This window comes from Pseudochaenichthys georgianus, chromosome 15 (assembly GCF_902827115.2).
Source record: "Pseudochaenichthys georgianus chromosome 15, fPseGeo1.2, whole genome shotgun sequence".
NCBI lineage: Eukaryota > Metazoa > Chordata > Actinopteri > Perciformes > Channichthyidae > Pseudochaenichthys > Pseudochaenichthys georgianus.
This window is the reverse complement of record NC_047517.1, coordinates 36,334,512-36,359,866: the sequence shown is the minus strand read 5'-3', so window position 1 is coordinate 36,359,866 and position 25,355 is coordinate 36,334,512. Positions and strand designations below refer to the sequence as shown.

Here is a 25,355-nt window from a genome sequence, read left to right as displayed (position 1 = left end):
TGTCGGGGACACCTTACTTCTTCCTTCTCTCTGTCTGTACCTGTGTACTCTCATGTTCCCAATAACCCAGCTTCTCCCAAATTTCGTTTTGGTGTCTATCTACGCCGGGATCCTGAGTCGAGGCTGATCCTGAGTCCTGAGTCCTGATCTGAGTCCTGGACTTCGAGTCGTGGCTAAACCTGTCTCTGTGGTCCTGCCTGACTCTCATCAAACTACTTCCCTGATGGCTCCCACAGGATTGTTGACATCCTCGTGGATTCATCTTCTTATTATAGACGCATGCATTTACAAACATTTGGTCTACCTATGCTGTAAATGTATTATCTTTTCGATGTACACACGGCATCTATTGCACGTCTGTCCGTCCTGGGAGAGGGATCCCTCCTCTGTTGCTCTCCCTGAGGTTTCTCCCATGTTCCCTTTAAACTGTGGGTTTTCTCTGGAAGTGTCCTTGTACGATGTGAGGGTCTGAGGACAGAGGGTCTGAGGACAGAGGGTCTAAGGACAGAGGGTGTCGTATTGTCATACTGATATTCTGTACACACTGTGAAGTCCACTGAGTCAAATGTAACATGTGATATTGGGCTATATAAATAAACATTGATTGATTGATAATAACTATCTCCAACTTTACCGGCTGTGACACAATAGTTATAATTAAACCCATTTCAATATATGGTTTTGAAATGGGCCATCATGCATAACAAGTACTGGTGATTATACTTGATATATTGACAGAGAATCCCTCGGAAAGACACACGTTTTTAACAAAGTTTAATTCAAACAAACCACCAACTATAGATTCATTTTATTACTCCACTCTAAGCTGTGATCATTATTTCTTGCATCTTGTAGGAAAAGGTTGTGTTGACATGTTTGACAGGAAGTTACGATAAGCAATGGAGTCTTTGTATATCACGTACTTGTCCTATATATCATGACACGCTGTTGAATCATTGTCCAGCTTTATTGCACATACATGTAAATGATGCATATTGTTCGGTAACACATGATATTTGCCTCCATCGTTCCTTGTGCTGAAGTATCTGAATATTCCAATGAAAGCACATTTCACCGATGGGAGAGCACACGAAGCATCTTAAAGCATTTTATTTATTGATGTAAATAAGTTTACTTCCATATGATTGTCTTTAAGAAAATCTTACTTTGACCAACACATGATAAAATACATCACGCATACAAACGACCATTCAAAGCAGTGCTGGATGAAGCAAAAATAAAACACACATAATACTGCACAGTTCTGAAACATAACTTAAAATAATACAGTCCTTCGATACCACGTGATTAAATCATTAAGATATAAACACAGGTCCTTCATACGCAGCTTCAAAACAGGCCAAATAAGGATAACTTCTATTGTAAACCAACGCTGCCACAACACCACACAATGTCCCTTAAAACATCTCAGACATTAAATGCATCCTCACGTCACAAATGAAAAGTACCGTTCAGTGGTTCAAACAGAAACACACAGATGCAGATGTACATACTATGAAGGCACATGTGGCTTTGGCAACAAATCAAACACCTGCATTTCCCCGGATAGCTGTGGCAAGAGGTCCATTTTAGTTTGGTTTCATGTCTGTCTTTGTATCGATGCGACTAAGACACTACTTTTCTAAGTATGTTGAAGCAATGGAGCTGCTTTATTGCTTCTGTTTCCATCAGCAGGTGATCCAATCCAGCTGAACAAACATTCATACATAATTTAAGGCACAAAAAAGGTTTATTCCCTTCAGTAAGCAGCCTGGAGATACAATCTGAACAGAATAAGGCACAAGGGAAACACTGGAACAGAAGAAGCCAACGCAATGTAACAAGCCGATTGGTCGCACTAGAAACCCTGCACTGTAACTATTGCACTCCATTGTTGGCTTAATCTAGTGCTGTCTGTGAAAGCAGGCTGGGGAAGTCACTCATGCTACATGCAAAATGTTGGTTTGTTTGTCAAGTAAGAAATCTGTAGCTGGTTTGTAAAATATAATATCTATCGAGCAATGTACAGACTGTAACACTGAGAGGATGAAAAGTGAGTGAATGGAATAAAAGCGAGGGTTAGTGAACCTACTGCTGGTCATACGTGATGGATCATACGGAACACAAAGGTCTAGCATGGATTAAAACATATTTACTGACTTTGTATTTCTACCTGAACACAGTGTACCGGAGTATTACCAGGCTTTGGTCTTTGACTGTTTTTATTTTGCTACAGAGGCACATGATGCAAACTCCACATTGTGAGTGCGTCCTGTTCGTTGGTCCCCCGTACTTCAGGTCCATTTCACATGTTGCAGTCCACGAATGAAACCACACGCCGCAGGTAAAAAGCACAATGAGCGCAACACAGAGGGAGAGGAGGACAGAGAGAGAAGCAGAGAAAGTTGTTCCAGGGCCGTTTGGATGCGACGTCTTCTTCACCTGGGTATAGGAGGAAGAGGCGGGGCTCCTCTCTCCTTTTTACCAGAACCTGGAGAGAGCAAAGAGGAGTTGGTATGATAACTTCCCATAGGAGATGTAACTTTCTTCCACTAGGTGGCACTGTGTCACAGTCCAACTGGTCTGCAGCTAACTTTACTCTAGGACGGTGCTTCTCAAACCTTTTTCAGTAATGTACTCCCCTTTGAAACATTTTCTCAGCCAACTACCCCTGGACCGACCCCGGACATTTTTGATAGAAAAAGCCTATATAAATAATTACAATATAGTAATGTTCCATCAGTGTTTGATTTATTAACTCCTTCGTGCACGAATTACAGAAAACTAAGGATATTTTCATCTTTATGTATGCATGAAAAAAAAGAATATAACGAAAAAAAATTAAAACAGATTTTTCCTAGGAGTTTTTTAATTGAAGTAATATTTAACAAACCAATGAACAAAACGATATATTATGAAAAACTATAAACTACGATACCCACATGTTTATATGAGGAGTGGTTCTAGGAATATTTTATATAAAATTGTGTTTTCTATTTAACTTATTGTACTAAGATTATTTTTGTAATCATGCATGGTATTTTTTTAATTAACCTTTTTATTTATTGTATCTCACGTACCCTCTGCAGTACCGCAACGTACCCCTAGGGGCTCGCGTACCCCCATTTGAGAATCACTGCGCTAGGTCTAGGAGATTGGGGCAGGAATGAATCCTAAAACGAGTCAGGATTTACTCCTCCTGGTTTCAAACTAAAATACGTCATCACTGTTTGCACCACTCTATTCTATTTCATATCATTTAACCTGCATATTAAGATTGTGCAGTGAGCTCTCAGTAGTGAGTGAATTATGAAGCTTTAGTTGAAATAGTTTTCCTGTTGAACCCCAACAATTGTGTAGGGTTGTTTTTAGTGATTGAGAAAAAAATGGCGATTGGCTATTTGGAAATTGACGTGATATTAGTCAAAACAGACAAAAGTGTGTGTGTGTGTGTGTGTGTGTGTGTGTGTGTGTGTGTGTGTCAGACTGACCTCTGCTGTCAGACTTGCCGATCTTGCTGGGGTACGTCTTCTGGAAGTGCACGTATGGCTGCGGCGGAGGAAGGTCCGACACCGGATGGAAATTGAACCGACTCTCCCACTCATCTGTTTTAGAGAGAAAATGGAGGATCAGTGGGTTTACAATACTAGGCAGGTTTTCAGGATTAGACATTATTCTTCTGATTCCACACAATGCAAATCGAGAAAGATAGATAGATAAATGATAAATATACACTTTATTCATCCCAATTTGAAAAAGCACAGATTATGTTAAATAAGAAATAATCAAACTGTTGTTTTAACACCAGGAAATATCAGATACAACTGAAAGATAAGCAACTTGCAAAGCAGCTTTCACACTCAGCACCTTTGGAGTTAGTTTGATATCCAGTGTATTTGCGTCCAAACACTTCTTCTGAGTCAGAGAATATTGTGACTTCAGGAAATATGATTACACATTATTTTTCAGGAGGAGGTCCTTTTGGATCCTCTGACATCTCTTTTCCCTCCTGCCGTCCAAACTAACTTACTTTGAGGTTCAATGGGATAAAAACAACACTAACAGGGGTGAGAGGGTTCCTCTGCCATGGCTGAACACGGTGGAAATCATGTGGTAAAAACAACACGAGGGAGACAGTCGCTCATAGGGAGAGTTCAGAGCTGGAGAAATCCACTACGAGGCAAAGAGATTATTATCTACCTGCAAATGTACGACTGGCACACATTGATTTATAACTCTATATATACGGTTTCACTTGTCTATCTTACTTTGTATTGGTGAAATACAGAAAGAAGAAGACATTTATTTATCTATCCCTCAAGGGGAAATTCAGTTTGAATTCTGTTCATATATAGAGTACAAATACACACATGTAAACAGGTCCCATACGCATTAGAGCCAACATACACACATGCACAAACCCAAGATAGACACATGCACAAACCCAAGATACACACATGCACAAACCCAACATACACACGTGCACAAACCCAAGATACACACGTGCACAAACCCAAGATACACACATGCACAAACCCAAGATACACACGTGCACAAACCCAAGATACACACATGCACAAACCCAACATACACACATGCACAAACCCAACATACACACGTGCACAAACCCAAGATACACACGTGCACAAACCCAAGATACACACGTGCACAAACCCAAGATACACACGTGCACAAACCCAAGATACACACATGCACAAACCCAACATACACACATGCACAAACCCAAGATACACACATGCACAAACCCAACATACACACGTGCACAAACCCAAGATACACACATGCACAAACCCAAGATACACACATGCACAAACCCAAGATACACACGTGCACAAACCCAAGATACACACATGCACAAACCCAACATACACACATGCACAAACCCAACATACACACGTGCACAAACCCAAGATACACACGTGCACAAACCCAAGATACACACATGCACAAACCCAAGATACACACGTGCACAAACCCAAGATACACACATGCACAAACCCAAGATACACACATGCACAAACCCAAGATACACACATGCACAAACCCAAGATACACACATGAACAAACCCAAGATACACACATGCACAAACCCAACATACACACATGCACAAACCCAAGATACACACATGAACAAACCCAAGATACACACATGCACAAACCCAAGATACACACATGCACAAACCCAAGATACACACATGCACAAACCCAAGATACACACATGCACAAACCCGACATACACAAACCCAAGATACACACATGCCCAAAAATGCAGCTGGGGGTTCAGTGTCTTGCTTGAGGACCACCAGGAAGTGAACTGGCGTCTTTCAAGTCACTAACAATACTTGTTTTGGGTCCAGACTGGGACTCAAACCAGCGAGCATGCTTACGAACTGAGCTGCTAAACTACTGCTTGCCCTTAGTACATCATAGCAGTAGCTGAAGGATTAACTCACCCTGTATCTGGTTGTGATATCCGTTGCCCATGGGGGGTGTGGGGGGAAGAGCCCCCCCTGCACCGGGCCTGTCCGGAGGGAGGGGGGGTCTACCTCCAGGACTTGGGCTGGGCCGACCAATAGGAGAAGGAGCTGGTGATGACCTCACACTGCCCCCCCCCACACCACGACCTGAGGGAGGAGGGGGAGGAAGAGGACCTGTGGAGGTAGAAAACAAAAAAATTACGTTAAAAAATGATAGTCTTGTAGTCACAACATTTCTTATGGCATCAAGGAGGAAGACATCACAATTTCACTTAAAGTAAGCCCACATTTCTGACACTAAAAGAAAGAGATGAGAGAAAAGTGCATCAAAAGCCTCACAAACAATAACGTCGACAAAGACGTGACGTTTGTAAATAGTAACTTCATGTGTTTAGTTATATGCAAAAACGACAAAACTCAGTTAGCAACAGCCCTTACTGGGTCTGGTTACACACCAAAAACTAATGTTCAAATTTCATTACATTCAAAATAATTCAAATGAGCCCAGTTTAGACTCTGTGGGAAACTGAGTATTTGTGACGGTGTACTTGTGAAGCACAGGCTTGAACGTGAAGAGTGGCATTCCTTTGTGATTCTGACCATTATCGGGACTGTATTTAAAGCTTTCTTCATATTTTTCAATATTACATTAAAGACTGTTCACCTGTGCGTGATGAGGATGGGTTCCTCCCAAGAGCTGGGGGTCTCTCGTTGGGTGGAGGAGGCAGAGGGCCTTCCCGGGCGTGGGCTGGAGCTGGAGCTTGGCTGCCAACGAGAAACAACATTATTATTTGTGGATTTCTGATGTGATTGGTCAACTGCTTAGAGATGCCCCTCCCCTAAGCCCATCACGATGTTAGCCTTTGCACAGAAACCTATAACACAGTACAGGACAGGGAAAACCCCCAAAACCCTAATAGGGCCTTTTAATACATATTTATGTGTAATTAATTATCAAAAACTAATTTCCAAACAATTTAAGATTTAAAACAGTTTTGTTTAGGAGGTGAGCTACAAGAAGGTTCAAGGTTCAAGATTCTTTATTGTCAAACTAACATAGCTACAGAGTAATTATGTCGTTGAAAATCTTAGGTCACAGGCTTCTCTATAATAATACAGATAAGCAGACAATATTAAAACAATATTAAAGTATATTATATTAAAAGAAACACGAAAAAGAAAAATAGTTGAAAAAAAGTAATAGTGCAATACGAGTCTATATACAAGTTATTGGAATGATATATTAGATAATAGATCAACAATTACTAAGTTGCAGATGAATGTTATGAAATTGTTTGCATGATGAGTGAACAGAACAGCCGTTTGATTTTAATCCATGCAAACTGCAACCAACACCAAAGTAGATTTGCCTTTCATGAACATTCAGCGTCTGATGCTGAAACTGTACGATAATCACACTGTTATGATTGGCTGTGAATAAGAAAATATGAAGGACAGACCATCTATTTTTATTTATTTTTTTAGAAAGGGGCAGATAATATAAGATTATTTTCCTCTCCCTGCTCCTTTTCGGTCAATGGTGTGTTTATAGAGACATGTTTTGTAAATAATTGTTAAACATTGAGTTGTGCATACCATGAACGGACATGATGGGAAATGCTGTCTAACATTCAACAACAAGCAGAAACCTATAATCCTTTACCTGCTGAGCGACATGTTTCTTTGGGGCAGGCGAGGCGTGTTGTGGTCGTCCCCTCCAGCCGGCGAGGGGGGGAGAGGGGGGGGTCCCGGTCGTCCCGGAGGAAGAGGAGGGGCACCCCCACCGACTGAGGGCCGAGAGGGAGAGGAGGAGGAGACGGAGGAGGGGGGAGGTTTGGAGTTGAGGGAGGGAGGAGGAGGCGGCGGGAAATCACGGGGCATCGACGGCCTGTGACCCCCCGCGGGAGCTGGGGGGGGAGGGGGTCTGTCGTCAGGGAGAGGAGGCCTCCCTCCAGGGGTCGGAGGTAACGAGGGTCTGCTGCTGCTGCTGTTGTTCGGGGCCGGAGGAAGAGGGGCGGAGAACCCTTGTCTCGACCCAGACGAGGGGCCGCCTGATGGGGGGGGGAGTGAGCCGTGCCTCCCTGGTGGGACGCTCGGAAGCGGGGGTCCGGAGGTGGGTCGGGGTCCTGCAGGGAGGGAGGGGGGAGACGGCCCCCCGCGAGAGTGGAAGTTCTGGCTGGGTCGAGGTGTGTTGGGTACGGGAGGCGGGGGGCCGCCCGGAGTGTCCTGTCTGGAGGAGAAACTCGGTCGGCCCTTTGGAAGATCCGGGACGCTGTTACGGGCGCTAGAAGGGGCTGCTGGGAGTTTGGGCGGGACAATGGAGCCCCCACCCCCCCTACCAACGAAGGGGCTGGGACCACCAGGGCGGCCTCCAGGTGGGAGCATGGGTGCTCTGCTGGGTGCTGAGTCTGGACCAAGAGAACATACAATTAAAAATGAACTCTTTTGCTCAAGTACCAAGTTAAATAAGGTATGGGGACCATTCCTTAGTCATGATGATGGTGTACTATTTCTGACTGTACTGGCTATTATTATTATTATTATTATTATTATTATTATTATTATTATTATTATTATTATTATTATTATTTGTAGTATTATTATTAACACTACTACTGTTATTTGTGTTTATGTATTTTATTTTTGTTTCCTTTTCCATTACTCTGTCTATTGTCCTAGACTTCCAGCTACTGTCTCTTTTGCACTCCAGAGATGTGATATCCTTGCACATACTGTTCAGGTCTCTTTGGGAAGGGGAAGGGGGAAGATGTGTAAATGTAAATGTTGTCTTTAAAAATTCTAATACAAATATTTCTGAGAGAAAAAATGTCTTCATGAAGACTGCAGTAGCTACTCTGGTGACTTCGATTTCTGATTCAGAAGCATGAGAAATGAAGATCCAGTATTTCACCTTCCAAAGAAAGAAATTGCGCTGCCTTGCACTTATTGATCGTAGCTATTTTTGTCCACAGACAGTCTGGTTTCACGCAATGCTCGACTAGCAGCATGTGTCCTTTTGTCAGTCAGTAGTTAACGTCAACATTGTGCATGGGTGTTGTGGGTAACACAACAGACACTTTGGACATATTTAAGTGGCCAATTCGATTACCGGTAGTACATTATTAAAAAAAAAAACACAGCATCGCATTTCTTTCACTCGTATTTGACAATTAGAAAATCTGAGTTGAGTAGCCACAACTGTCCTTAATTTCTCAAATGAGTCTGGAAGCAATCCAAAAAATATTTCATAAAACAGAGTTGGGCTATCAGACTGCATGAGAGGTGCTACTAGAAGTTTTCTGTGTTTTTGACGATTATTATTATGAATCCATCGGCTAATCCTCGAGGTTCAGAGTGAGGTTAGCCTTAATCCCGAGGTAAATTCTCTCACTTACGGGCAATTTCTAGATCATTTACGACCATGGGAGGAACCTTTGAGAGCCTGGTAGACACACATATGCACTGGAAGAACATGCAAACTTGAATTAATGAAATAATATATATTTTACCATTTTTACTACCGCTTCCTGCAGACCTCAGTTTGGGCATCCCTCCTGCAAACAGGCCTCCTAAGGCAGGAGTCCCTCCACCTCCACCTCCTCCTCCACCTCCACCTCCTCCACCACCTCCACCACCTCCACCTCCTCCTCCTCCACCTCCTCCTCCTCCTCCTCCTCCTCCTCCTCCTTTGGGTTCTAGGGGAAAGACAAAAAAAGAAAATAATTAATTGGTCATTTAAGGGATATTATTACTATGTGGGTTTTTAGGCCAATATGGGCACAATAATCACTGAGTCTCATCTCTCTCTCTCTCTGTATCTTACTCTGCAACTTTATCTAAACTAAAACAATTATTTATAAACCACATCCTGAATGGTTATGAGCAGGACCTGTGAAGAGATGCTTGCTATTTCTTGTCGTTGTAAAAGTTATTTGTTTTCGGTTGTTTTGTTCAAAGAAATGATTTGTTTAAATCAATTAATCAAAAGTCATGTCAATGAACACTAGAGGGGGACCAGACACGTTTTGAGCTTCTTCTTGCCCCTTTTGAACATGACGGAAACGATTTGATAATTTATTTTTGTATACCTTGAACGTCTTTTTATTTTGCTTGTCTTTGTTATAATTATTATCGTTTGTTTTGCTTCTAACATATTCAATCAATTGACTAATAAAAACAAATCGTATTATTTAGTTTAAGCAGGTTAGTGTTGTTACTGTGACCAACCTGTCTTCAAACCACCGTTCCTCCCGTAGGACAGCACAGATAATGGTGAGTGCTTAGTGAGTCCTGACTTACTGTCCAGTGTGGGCCCGCTGCGGTCATTGGTGACGGTTTTCTTTAATCTGGAGCCTTTAGAAATGTCACCCAACAGAGCGTTCCTTCCACTCTGCGCTGAGCGGTTGAGATTTGGCTTCTCGGTGTTGGCCTGAAACACAAACACACACATTCAGTCACTGAGAGAGGAGACACACACATAAGGAAACCTGGAAAAACTCTCTTCAAAACTCGACACAAGTAGCGTCATTAGATTCGATAGATTATTTAGTTTTATATGAGTTCAGAATGTTCACCCCACCTTAAGAAATGTGTCCTCTACAGCATTTTGAAAAGAGTAATGTCAAGCTGTGTGCAATTGAGCAATGACCAAAGAACGCCCAATTTTGTAGCCGTCCTATTTTAATGTAATTTCTGGAACCTTTTTCACCATTTTGGGCCAAATCAGCCGAGCTTTGGAACATCTTTTAGGGATGTTCCCGACAAGCTATTGAGACATGCTTGGTGTCAATGGATTTGTTGGATCTTCTACATACATAAGTCAAAATACCAAAAATAAAGCAATTAAGCTGAGAAGCAGAGAAGTCCCTGCTTACAAACTGTATTCTGAAGATGCATTTCTGACTTCCTGCTAAATTATGAACCATCCAGATCTCTCAGGTCTTCAGGGACTGGTCAGCTTTCTGTCCCCAGAGTCAGAACTAAACATGGTAAAGCAGCGTTCAGTTGTTATGCTCCAAATATCTGGAACAGACTCCCAGAAACCTGCAGGTCCGCTGCAACTCTGACTACTTTTAAATCCAAGGCAAGGCAAGGCAAGGCAAGGCAAGGCAAGGCAAGGCAAGGCAAGGCAAGGCAAGTTTATTTATATAGCACCTTTCCACACAAGGCAATTCAAAGTGCTTTACAAAAAATGAAAGACATTAAGAAAATGGCATTTAAAATCAGTCATTAAAAAGAAAAGATAATAAAATAAACATTACAAAAAAAAATATGGATAAAAGTTACAGTGCAGTTTAAGATGTGAATAGTTCAATAATAAATCCAGGCTGAAGACTTTTCTTTTTGCTGCTACTTTTAATTGAAACTGAGCGGTTGTGTTTCGTTTTTGGCTAACGAACATTTGGGGCTCGTAACCCCAGGGAATCAGTGTCTGGGGACTTTGTCCTGGCTGGTCTCCTCTGTGTGTGCTGCTCGGGACGTATGTGCCATACAAGCGTACACAGCTCATGTTCGGAGAAACCTTAAAGCAAGGCATCAGTAAAGTGGAACTTCTGTGTGAACTATTCACATCTTAAACTGCACTGTAACTTTTTATTAATGTTTTTTTTCTTTTAATGTTTCTTTTATTATCTTTTCTTTTTAATGAATGTTTTTAAATGCTTTTGTCTGAATGTCTTTCATTTTTGTAAAGCGCCTTACATTGCCTTGTGTTGAAAGGTGCTATATCAATAAACTTGCCTTGCCTTCTGCAGAGTATAATTAATCAAATGTTTTGTACAGATCAATTGAATATATTTTTCAATGATCCTATAAATAATGTTTCATACCCTGAATATATCTAATAAAGAGATGCTCCTAGTACTAGGATGGGTTAAATACAGATGTCAAATTTCACTGTGTGTGCTGTGTGACAATTAAAGAGGGTGTCATCCTCCAATTCTGTCCATCTATGATGGAGTTAGCGTTCTGTATCGCACGGAGCAAACTGGAGAAGACGTGTTATGACGGGATTTATCCACAAGATGTCTCTGCTGTTCGGCTCAGGAGGGACAGCAGAGTTTACTGAGCTGAGAGACAAACAGATAACATGACTTACTACTGCAAAGGTGGGCGGGGGGGGAGGCCCCGGGGGGGGGGGGGGGGGGGGGTGGCATCTTCCTGGCTCCACTTTAGGCTGTCTGCACGGGGCGCTGCACCCTGGAAGACACATCACACACACATCACACACTTGGAGCAAATAGAGCAATGTGGATTATTATTGGACGATGTTATGCAGATGCGGTGCTTTCCAAGTGTACCGTTACCTATACACACGTACAGTATTTTTTAAGTCTTGTATTACTGTGTGCTCTTCTTTAATTATGCTCTGTAAGGTGTCCTTGAGAGCTTTGAAAGGCGCCCATAAATAAAATGCATTATTATTATAACGTTTTGTGATGTAATGAAGTACAGTTAATCAGGTACTGTACTTTTCGAATACAATTCTGAGGCACTTGTATTTTAATTTTACATTATACTTTTGAATGCTGGACTTTTAACTTAAAACTGAGTATTTTTACAATTAAGAATGGTACTTTTATATAAAAGAAAAATACGAGTACTTCATCCACCATTGAGTACATAAACACAACATAATCTCCTGCAGATAACTTTTAATTATTAGTTACCATTGCACTTCTCTAAATGAACCTCAGTGACAATTTTGATGGTTTATTTGCACAATACAGATCGGTGTTGTGGCTTTTTAGACGTATAGAGGAGTACTTCTTCAAACACACAACGAACAATAATGTCATGCTGTTTATTGTGGAGCTCATTTAGTTAAAAGCACTCCATTTTGGCAACTACACGCAACAATTAATTACATTTTGTCCGCAGCAGGCAGCAGTCAAAATAGTTATTCTCACTTCCCTAAATGTGTCTCGGTGAAACTTGTTTTATTTATTTTTATTTAATCGTTTATTTGGCTGGGACCATGCGCAGTAATGAACACTTAAAACATTCAAATGTATCGAGCGTAACAGTGCCTGTTTAGCTTTGAGCTAATTTCCATCCGCAGTCCCTCACATAAAACATTTAAGAAAATTACATTTTACAAACAGTGCAAAAGACATGACAATGTATTTGCACTTTAAATATCAATGGTGTTGTTTTTAGCTCATGTATAGAGGAGGAAGAGACGGTACACCTGAGGAAACACAAGGTACAGGTGAGAGAAGAGAAAGAGGAGACCTTCCCTCGGTTGAAAATGTGGTTTGATTTTGTGATTCTGAAATTCATTATTGGCATAAATGTGAATAAAACACCAGTTGTTGAAAACAGTTGTGTTCGCAATAGAGTAAAACAACAGATGGACTAGTCGTGCACAGCATATTTAAAAGCTTCAAACATGGGATGGACAACAACATTAATAACTCCAATAAGCTCTGCTAATAGTGAGCTCACAGGAAAGACTTACAATAAAAGCGGGAACTGGAGGTTTGAGTTCCTTAAAACTGGAAACAAGCTGCGTACCTGGAGTTTAGATTTGAAAGACAGAAGCTATGAGAACAATACGTGTGTGTTATATGCAAAACAAGACAGATGCTGGGATGCCTTTTCTTTGTCCATACCCCTGGGAATAAGTGCAACCAACAACTTTAAAAAAAACTATCATACAACAGAGAAGACACAGTTTGATTTAAAGCCATTTTTAGTGCCACTGTCATGAAAGTAACGGTGATAAGAATGTAGGCACAGAATTCACTTTTCAAAAATAGTGCATCTTCAACAAGAGTCTCTGTCAACTTGCTCATTGTTTATACACCAGGCTTACATTCTTAACAAGCTAAACTAGTAACTGAGGTGATGCAAACGCGACGGAGACATCCCTAACGCTCGTGTGTCCAGGAGTGCAACGTGCATGCAAAGAAAGAAGCCGCAGATATGACCATTACTGTTCCTTATTTATCTTCCATTGAATGCAGTTTAACATTGTGTACAATAGATGATGATAAACTGGCAGTGGCGTTTCTATATGTAAAAAAGTGGTGGGGCACAAAAAACTTAGATGTCTATAAGCTTCTGCAGTGAGGTTCATGGCTGGCGAGGCTCTGGCACTGACTCTTCAGGTTTACAAATATTATATTCTGACCTAAATCAAAATATAATATTATTTTCATAAGCTTTTTTAGTCTGATGCTTCAATTAATTTTAAACAGACAGTTCAACAAAAGGATACCCAAAAAATGTAATTTTATCATTTAAATTGAATTGTTCTCTCTTAGAAAGATCCCATTTTCAATAAAATTGCAGTCTTACCTTGACTTGAAGATTAAGTCCATGTGCCTATCCCTCTGGACAAAAATCTCTATTACTTTTTTGTAAAAGTCCTCCTTATCTTCTTGTAGTTTCAAAAGTCTATCATAAATCTAATCAATGGATTTATGATTAGAAAATTATAAAAGTAGGGTAGACATGTGGATATTAACCGGCTGAACAAAACGTACATTTATCTAACAGCTACGTTTCCCACAGATCTTATTTTGAGCTATTTTCTAAAATCCTATGGAGAAATCTCATTGCTTTTAGGTGGAGGGAAGCCATGCGCAGTTTACTTCCGGGTTTTAGGACACGTCACTGCAGCTCTCTCGCCTCCTCTTCACACACCACACTTTTCGCGGCACACATACTTACAGCCAATCAGCTCTGAATTATGTGAGATGACGTATGGTGGGGATGGCAGCACTATGCCCCTATGGTCATTATTTTTTTGCCACACACAAATAGGAAAATATTCTGAGCATGCGCAGTGTAGTTTTTGCAGTCACCATTGACTTAGACAGAGAGAGGGAGGGGCAGGATCGGGTTTAGTCCCACATGGCTCTAAACAGCTCAATAGGCACACACTGTAGACACTAATTAGAAGAACACAGACTAAAACAGCAATGTACAGACGAATCAGATGATTAAACATGATCTTAAAATATATTTAATATATTTTCTTATTTATTTTTTGCATTTTTTTGTAATCATTATTTGTAATACTTTCTGCTGACACTAGGTGGGGCTGTGCCCCTAATGACCAGTCGCCACTGTAAACTGGAGATCAAATAAAGTGGCGATAATACAAAGTAAGATAAGGAGAGGCCTTCAGGGTCTTTCTTTAAACACCGTCAGTGGAAAACGATATGCATGCAATTAACCGATGAAACATTAGTGATAAAAACAACGACCTGCACTTAACGACCCAAAAGCAGTCTACCGTACTTTTCGGACTATAAGCCGCGACTTTTTCCAATAGAGTCTGTCTGCAGACCGCAGCAAGGAGGCGTTTCCTATAGGGGCGTTTCCTATAGGGGCGTTTCCTATAGTGAACGACGGGAGCCGGCTCTCGCCCGCGAACGAGACGTTTTTTGTTTTGTCTTTGCGGAGGGATCTAGATCGGCATGAAGGCACATTATGCAATGTGCAATGTGGACATTATCCCGCTTATTACACATGGCCACATTCTCAACAAAGTAACGACATGACTCCCAATAATAATTGAAATGCTTTTATGGATTTAGAAAAAGATTTTATTGATTTAAAAAATAGTTTTTTGTATTGATTTAAATTGACAAGCATCCGCTAAGAAAAGTAGTCCGTTGTTACTGTTTGAACTAACGTAACAACGGCAGGAACTGCTTCTATAGTGTTTTTGAGGAGCTTTTTGATTACAGATTTGAAAACATCGTTGCTTGCTTTAAAAGTAGCACAATTCATTATGTCAAACCTTGAAAGATATCCCTGCCCTAATGCCAAAAGTAACTGGCAACTATGTCGCCGTAGCTATGATGTCTATGTCTGGACCGCTGCGTAAAAAGGAGGGTTTCTGACCCATTACTTCTCTTCCTACTTTTTGTCCCCCTCTTCTCCCCGCTGCAGCCTAGCAGTTGATCTCAAAGCACGCTCCCCTCTCCTGCAGGGAGAAAAACTATATTTATATACTTTATATAGGTTGATACAGTAGCCCCTTTTTTAAAATAGTTTTTATAGGTGTTGCCATCTGTTTTGTGTAGCGTGGTTCTACAAGCAAGTCAATGCATTAATTGGGTGGTATCAGAGAGTTAGACGGGTCTGTAAATGCAATGAAAACAATTGGCCACAGCAAATAATTTATATTAAACATGTAATTTTTACTTTTGAATACTTTAGTACAAAGGATGTCTTGAATAATTTAAGTGATATATGTGTACACATATAAATAATTAGTCAAAACAGCGCTACATTTGATTTAATTAAAAGGTATAATATGTGGTAAACTGAAGAGCCCTTTGGGAGCCGAAAGAGCCGGCTCTTCTTGGTGAGCCAAATGATCCGGCTCAGCAAGAAGAGCCGGAATTCCCATCACTAGAACAATGACTTCTTCTGTGAGGATTTATAAAAGCAGCTGGATAAAAAAAGTTAGGAAACGCCCCTATAGGAAACGCCCCTATAGGAAACGCCTCCTTGCTGCGGTCTGCAGACAGGCCCATCTCACTTTTTCCCCCATTGTTTCTGTACAGCTAACGGCCACTAGGGAACCTCCTAAATCTATGGATTTTACAGGTAAAATTAACCACCTTTAATTCTATGGGCTCTAGGACCGGTCCGCGCCCGCCAGCTCTAAGGGGCGGGCTCCAGCAGGAAAAGCTGGAGGCCGGAAAAGAGTGAGACAGGTAGCGCGCCAAAGTAAAAGTGGAACCGAGAGACAGAACGAGAGCAAGACAGACGGACAATTTAGCTGCTGCGGCTTATATGGAGGTGCGCTGTATAGTCCGAAAAGTACGGTACATATCCTCGTTACTGAGAGAAGAAGAGTCGGATACAGCTCTTCCTCAACTTAACTGCAGCTTTTTAGTTCTTTTTCACCACCCTCTTTCATTAAGGGTGAAGGACCGAAAGCAATGAATGCAACCGAGAAATACACAAACATGTCGGCATACTTGCGATAAACGATGCACACTGTTCATCGATAATCATGAAACGTGAACCCGTCATTCACAATTCTTTCAAACACCTGCAGTTTCACAGGATCAGCATCGAACACGACTCCAACGTGTTTCTATCTGAGGACGAGAACCAACTGTACACAAGATGATAACACACACACACACACACACACACACACACACACACACACACACACACACACACACACACACACACACACACACACACACACACACACACACACACACACACACACACACACACACACACACACCCACACACACCACACACACACACACACACACACACACACACACACACACACACACACACACACACAGGCCTGTTACTTCCTGTATGCTGCTGACAAACAGGAAGTCACCACGCGGCTCCAGCACCGCAGTCATCCGGCTGATGATGCCTCTACATCTTCACTGTGCATCGTTTAAACATTTTCCTCCTCTTTCAACCACGCTCTCTCTTTCTCCTTCATACTGGATTTCTTTATCTCCATGATTTCTCTTCTGCATGCATATATGTAGTCTTTATGTTCATCCTTGCATCACCTCTCTGGAAGTTTCACCCAGTGACCTTTGCTTATCATCTGATCTCGATGGTTTGTCACCTTTAACGCCTCCAACTGAAAACTGATTTTGAGATTCTGTCTCTCACGCTCACCTCTCTGTTCTGCTGTGAACCACACGGTATTTCCTGTTGCAAACAATCCTTGAATGTAAAGAACTCGCACACTGCACTTCCTCATATATGGCATTACTATAAGTTGCATTATTTATTAGGGATGTAACGATATATCGAATATCGCGGTAAATAAACGTCTCAATACCGTCGTGAGACTGACAAAATCTATCGCGATTAAAAAATATATATATTATTATTTTTTTTTTTATAAACCTTTCATCGATCTCTTTTTCGAGGGAGACCTGTCCACCATGGCAGCAAGTAGGTTACAACATGAACATAAACCAACAGATAACAGAAAAGGACATGGTATTTACAGGGCTACATGTACACACCTAGAGACATTGACAAGTACCAACAGTATATTTATATCTCTGTCAATAAGCCTCACCTTCTTGGCAAACACCGTATTGTTTTTGAAGTGGTGGAGAGACAATGTTTGACCCACTGCTGTCACCCATGGCCAAAGCATATCTCTGTGTCCCAGCAACATCAGTACCAAGCAAGAGAGTTGTTTCCACAGCAGGGGATTTTGTAAACGCCCAAACATCCCAGCTTCTACCTGGAAATGTGGACATGCTCATATTCCTAAAAGATAACCTTGATGCTGAGAGAGTGAGTTAGAGTTGAGTTACTTGAAAAACTAAAGTGAAACTTGATTTATTCTATTGCAGGGTCTGATTATTATATTGTTGACACTTTAAAATACTACTATCTACTAAAATGCTGTACAAATCAGATTTATTATTTAATCAAGAATTTTTTTTTATAAATAAATAATTCACTTTTTTCCCAAATATCGCGATAAATATCGTACCGTGGACTTTTTAGTATCGTTACATCCCTATTATTTATTAATGACTCCCGGTACTGGTAGACTAAGAGCACCTCTTCTACTGGCCTCTCCTCTTGCATGACACCAACACTTTAGAGGTCAAATCAGGCCTGAACATCCAAATCAAACGCAGTCCTTTACACTTTTTATTTAATTCCAAAACTAATGTAACTTAAAAAGGTGGGGTCGGTAAGAATGGAGAAACCAGATCGAGTGCGCTGGAATTTGAAAATACACAGCCGGAAAAAATCTGCCTTAAATCCAGACTAAAGACTTTTCTTTTTGCCGCTGCTTTTAATTGAACTATTCACATCTTAAACTGCACTGTACTTTTTAACTTGTATTTTTTCTTTTAATGTTTATTTTATTATCTTTTCTTTTTAATGACTGATTTTAAATGCCATTTTCTTAATGTCTTTCGTTTTTTGTAAAGCACTTTGAATTGCCTTGTGTTGAAAGGTGCTATATAAATAAACTTGCCTTGCCTATTTATTGTCAAAGCATTTAATATATTCATTGCTATCGGGATGTTAAGAGCATTGCATGGAATATAACAAGTGTTTCTGAAGTGAATTACCTACCCCACCTTTAAAGGGGCCCATGTCTTGTATTTTGTGCCACATTAACATTAGAGCACATTTAAGGAACATTTACCAGTGATATCCAAAGTAAAGTGGTTGGATTTAAAGTCATTATATCAGCTCTAGTTAGTTATAATTGTTTTCCAACAGAGGTCGGTCCCTGTAGATTTTAGCGATGGCCCCAAGAGGATGAAATATAACGAATCCCAGTGATCATGTCCTGACTTCACCCCCAGCTGCAAGGTTGCAATAAAAGATGGTAAACAATATACCTGCTGAACTTAGCATGTTAGCATCTTATTGCATCATGTTGTCAAGTTATAAGTAGCATTACGCTCACAGAGCAACCAGCAAAGCCTCACATTGGATTATTGAAGGTGGCAATATTATATATTTTTAAGTGTAAGTCAAAAAGATATACGAATAGATTTCAGAACGAAAACACCATTATCTCAGCTTATTAAATCAGCTTTGGCCTAAAAAGAGTACGATGTGATTTCTGATGAATATCAACACTAATTCATCCCTGATACGAATGGTCCACATTATAATGATGCATGGGCCAGTGAAGGTCTTAGTAAACATAAGCTGTTAACCTTCAGCATCAATATGACCATCAGTGATTTCCTAATATAGACCTTGTTGGAAGAAAGCCACACGTCAGTATTAAAGCTTAAACATGCTCTACTTATAATGGAGGCTGTGAAATGGTATGATGTCTGCATGATATTATAATTCGAATAAAAAAAAGCGGGTTATGATGTTGAATTTCTGAGGAAACATGCTTTGCGTTTTTGTGGAAAAGGCATCAATTCGTGTTCAGTCACAGTTCAGTTCAGGCTCGTGAAACCACCTCGTCAGGGTGAGGTTATGGCCAAACAAAATACAACCTTCAACAGGAAAAGTCACTCACAGCGGAGAGGCTCTCGACAAACGCTGACTGTTGACCACGCTGCAGATTTAAAGATTTAAAGCCGAATGCAAAGGCGCATGTTTTCCACGTGCTGACGAATACAGACGTTCCTGTTCGACCTCTTTTCAGCTGAGCCCACTGTGGCGTCTCTATGACTCTGTCCTGAAGGTACTGCATTGCTTTGTGCTGCCGGGTAGAGTAAGAATCTCAAAGGGTTTATTGTCTCCACTTGTTCAAATATGTGTGAAAGTAGTTTTCACAGTTTTGCTCAGGTTATAATGAGAAGCAACTCGACTCGTTTCCTGCAGCAGTGGTGACATGACACTGAAAACACTGCAGCAGTAGCACCAGCAGAGCGGTTATGGAAAACCCCTCGTTGGTTTGTGCGGTTAAAAAATGACATGTTCACCGTATGGTAAACACAATGTGAGCACTATTCTTCCTAATACCTAAATGTTACGATTAGAAACGGCAAACTAGAATACAACTTTTGTATTAGTGTCAAAACACTGCGCATGTTCACCTTTGCTTGACCGTCGGTTGTTAGTGTGTATGTATGAATATAATATATTTTCCTTTTTGCCACCTATGCTCTATGTAAAACACGAAGGGCATCTGTTATGAACTCAGTATATATGTATTCAAAAGAAGAGAACCTGCAACCTGAATTACAATTTTTTCGCTGACTGACTGAGTGTTTGTGCTGGATTTGCTGAAGCAGCTCGCAGTGAATGCAGAAAGGCAACAACTTCCGCCGAAAGACACGGGCCAGTGTGTCGACATTTAAAATTCACAACACAACTTCTCCCTCTCTCTCCATCTCACACACACAGCCTAATATTAGCTGAGCATTCACAATGGCACCATTGACAGGCAGAGAGGGCAGTAGAGAGGGAGAGAGAAAAAGATGAGGGTGTGGATCCTTTGAAGATACACACACACACACACACACACACACACACACACACACACACACACACACACACACACACACACACACACACACACACACACACACACACACACACACACACACACACACACACACACACACACACACACACACACACACACACACACACACACACACACACACACACACACACACACACACACACACACACACACACACACACACACACACACACACACACACACACACACACACACACACACACACACACACACACACACACACACACACACACACACACACACACACGTTAAGTGACTCCACGTCAGGGGACATCACATTGATTTACATGCATCTCCTGGAGACTTATCCTAACCTTAACAGTAACCAACACATTCCTAACCCTAAAATTAATGATCCCCCTTATGGGGACCTCCATTTTGTCCCCATAAGGGAGGCGAGTCCCCACACGCGACAGAATTAGGTCCCCACAAGTATAGTAATGCTAGGCCACACATACACACTCCAAATATTACACTTTTTGGCATTGACACTGGCAACAAAGCCAAATGTCTGAACATAATTTGTTGTATGTAATGGTATTATGTTTTTTTATGTAAACACAGAACACCTACTGTACGTCTGCGCGTCCTGGGAGAGGAATCCCTCCATCCCCCATTGGGAGTTTTCGCTCGTTTGTTGCGAGGGTCTAAGGACAGAGGGTGTCGTACGCTGTATACAAACTATAAAGCCCACTAAGACAAGCGTGTACTATCTGATATCGGGCTGCATCGATACAATCGATTGATTGATTGATTGAATGAGATACTTGAGACTGTGGCCTTCAGAAGTTGGAGAAACATCACAGGTAATTTATTAATGAAGCTGTGGTGTAACTATTCAATTCTTTCAAGTAGCTCACTTACAGATTCTCTTTAGAAATACTAAGAAAAAAACTGAGGTTAAATAAAGGCAGGAACATGTTGTGGTTTTCACAGAGAGGGTGATAGGTGGGAGTGGGTGTGTGAGCTGAAACCTCCCATTACTTTTAACTGAAATCCGCCCAAACAGTAAAGAGGGGTGTCCTTTTCCTGTCGTGTGTTAAATACTGTAGGTTTTAGTGCATGTAAACGGTCTGCAAAAGCTTAAATCCCTGTGCTCCTTCCAGAGGGAGTTTCTCCCCTGGCTGAAACGCCTCCATTGGACTCCTTTGTTAACTTGCGTAACATTGTGACATCACTATGGCTCCAACACATTGTACGTGATAGGCTAATGGGCGGGACATCTCTAAGCGGTTGACCAATCACAACAGAGCCGGCCAGCTAATCAATCAGAGCAGACTGGGCTCTGGTTTCAGACAGAGGGTGAAAAGAGGTGCTGCAGCACAGACAGTAAAAGAAAAATAAAGAGCGTTTTGAACATTAAAGCATGGAGACATGTAGAGACACTACATACTGATATACACCTGAACATCAGCAGGAGAGGACTCTTTAAAGTAGAGACACTACATACTGATATACACCTGAACATCAGCAGGAGAGGACTCTTTAAAGTAGAGACACTACATACTGATATACACCTGAACATCAGCAGGAGAGGACTCTTTAAAGTAGAGGCACTACATACTGATATACACCTGAACATCAGCAGGAGAGGACTCTTTAAAGTAGAGGCACTACATACTGATATACACCTGAACATCAGCAGGAGAGGACTCTTTAAAGTAGAGACACTACATACTGATATACACCTGAACATCAGCAGGAGAGGACTCTTTAAAGTAGAGACACTACATACTGATATACACCTGAACATCAGCAGGAGAGGACTCTTTAAAGTAGAGACACTACATACTGATATACACCTGAACATCAGCAGGAGAGGACTCTTTAAAGTAGAGACACTACATACTGATATACACCTGAACATCAGCAGGAGAGGACTCTTTAAAGTAGAGACACTACATACTGATATAAACCTGAACATCAGCAGGAGAGGACTCTTTAAAGTAGAGACACTACATACTGATATACACCTGAACATCAGCAGGAGAGGACTCTTTAAAGTAGAGACACTACATACTGATATACACCTGAACATCAGCAGGAGAGGACTCTTTAAAGTAGAGACACTACATACTGATATAAACCTGAACATCAGCAGGAGAGGACTCTTTAAAGTAGAGACACTACATACTGATATACACCTGAACATCAGCAGGAGAGGACTCTTTAAAGTAGAGACACTACATACTGATATACACCTGAACATCAGCAGGAGAGGACTCTTTAAAGTAGAGACACTACATACTGATATACACCTGAACATCAGCAGGAGAGGACTCTTTAAAGTAGAGACACTACATACTGATATACACCTGAACATCAGCAGGAGAGGACTCTTTAAAGTAGAGACACTACATACTGATATACACCTGAACATCAGCAGGAGAGGACTCTTTAAAGTAGAGACACTACATACTGATATACACCTGAACATCAGCAGGAGAGGACTCTTTAAAGTAGAGACACTACATACTGATATTACACCTGAACATCAGCAGGAGAGGACTCTTTAAAGTAGAGACACTACATACTGATATTACACCTGAACATCAGCAGGAGAGGACTCTTTAAAGTAGAGACACTACATACTGATATACACCTGAACATCAGCAGGAGAGGACTCTTTAAAGTAGAGACACTACATACTGATATACAGCTGAACAAGATATAAATAAGAAAACTCAATAGTAAACAGTAAGGTTACAAAACACGCAAACACCTTTAAGTAAGTCAATAATTAACATTTAAATAGAATACACCTCCCAGTATGTCTGTCTCCTCTATATTTCATCAAGAGAAAGGCTTAGGGCTGCTTGTCACTTAAAAGTAAAACCACCTGGGTTAATTGTGAACATGAGCTTAGAGAAAAGGTAATGTTAGACGTTGTGAAGGCAGGGTGGTAGTAAATGTGTCAGCTGTGCAGAAACAGAGCTGAGTGGCTAAGCTAACATCCTGTGGTGCGTTCGCGTGCACTTGCTCACACACACACACACACACACACACACACATGCACAGCAGCTGTATCTGGCAGTGGTTCAAATGTTGATGTTTCAGAGGTTAATTTTACCGCTTGAACAGTCTCCAAATAAAGAAATCCATTTTGTGACACAAAACGTTCACAGACGAGCGTCGTCTGTCCGAAAGGCCGTGTATTTGTGTTGGAGATATTTATTTTTAACAAGCAGTCTGTCGGTGTTTTCTCAGCGTAGCCAGATGTGACTGAAGTAGTTTAAATGTGTACATTAGAGAGAGTAGAGAAGGGTTCCTGCACACATTTTTTAAACAGATGCGACTGAAAGTTATCCAACTCCTCTATCCCTGGCAGATCATATCGCTGTGCAACAATTGTTTAACCATCTTCTTGTTGTTTATCCATAATGATATAAACTGTCTTCGTATAATTCCTTTGCATTTTGTCACACTGCAGAAAGATGATTATTTGCTAAGCCTTATTTTGTGTGGTTTTCCTCACGATGGAAAGCGTTTTATTTTCTACTTCTACAACATGAAATCAGTCAGTGTATAAAATAACTCCACTACTTACTCAATCTGTGTCCATAGGAGAGTCAGCAGCACGTTCAGAAGGCAGCAGTAGAAGAAGCAGCGGAAATCACTCCTCATAAAAATGCAAAATGTGAAGGGCAGCCACATGCAGCTGAAAACAGAAAAATACGGAAGATTAGCAGCATCTACAAATCTTTAAAAAAAACAGATACAAAAACAGACTTCAACTTCTCGATTCCTCTTCCTCTAAAACACACATCTCACATACAGGGAAGTCCAACTTTAACACACACTGTATATATACGACACACACACACCACTTCCTCTTTCTTACTTCCCCACCTGAGAGAGAGGGGGGGTTCCCACTGCAGATAGGAATCAATAATAATAGGTTTTATAAACTGGTGAAATATAATAATCGGGGCTGCACAATTATTATTTTTTCGAATAGGATATTATTAAAATGTCTAAAGATTTGTTAAAAGCGTTAAAATATAATTTTGCATGAATTATTGTGGAGCTGCAGAGATATCATGTCTTACATACCGTATTCTAGAGACTTAAGACCACTTTGTTTGGTATCGACTATATTACGAATAATCAGTCATAATAATTGCATTTAAAAATCTCATTTAGAGGATCCATGTGGCTGCACAATCCTAATATTATAGCTTATAAAATACAATCTTTTATAATCAGTTTTATTTGTATACGCCAGGGGTGTCAAACTCAAGGCCCGGGGGCCAAATCCGGCCCGCGACTTCATTTTATGCGGCCCGCAAGAGCTTGCAAAGAATATAATATACAATGTAATTGTATTGTCATATGTACATGGCTACAGTGTAGTTATGACAATGAAATTCTTAGGTCACAGGCTCCTCCAACAGTGCAACACAATAAAACAGATACAATTGTGCAAGTAAATAAAATATAATAGAAATTGTGCAGAATAGTCTATAAGTAATTGGAATATTGATATATATATAAGTTGCAAACAGATTAATGTTATGGATGTTCTTTCAAAAGTTTTGATGTAATTGTTGAATATTTGCTTTCAATTACTTGCCCTAGACTTCTGCTTTCAGACGTAGTTATTTATGAAGTTATTACCAGGACTGATAATAATCCAATGCAGAGCCAATAATATAATATAATACATTATTTAATACATATTATATATGTATATTTATATAGTCTTAAAATTGCAACCGGCCCTTTGAGTGCAACCATAATGCTAATGTGGCCCGTGATGAAACTGAGTTTGACACCCCTGGTATACGCAATGTTTTAATGACACAAATTTGTTCTAATTAGTGATAAATGCATAACATGAAACATGACGACTGTCTGCAAAGCAGGCTTTTTAAAACGTAAACACAGTAATGCTCCAGTGT

The 25,355-nt window shown here is 40.7% G+C and overlaps 1 protein-coding gene across 1 annotated transcript; it reads right to left on the bottom strand.

Moving 5' to 3' along the window:
- Nucleotides 1-948: 948 nt before the first annotated feature.
- On the bottom strand, nt 949-17,223 carry wipf1b (WAS/WASL interacting protein family, member 1b). The gene is made up of 9 exons (XM_034100214.2): nt 17,130-17,223; nt 11,596-11,696; nt 9,798-9,927; nt 9,008-9,193; nt 7,162-7,906; nt 6,163-6,263; nt 5,475-5,672; nt 3,492-3,605; nt 949-2,491 (listed from the first exon to the last, which is right to left on the bottom strand). The coding sequence occupies exons 1-9, from the start codon at nt 17,221-17,223 to the stop codon at nt 2,439-2,441; spliced, it is 1,722 nt and encodes a 573-aa protein (XP_033956105.1). The 3' UTR covers nt 949-2,438.
- Nucleotides 17,224-25,355: the final 8,132 nt, after the last annotated feature.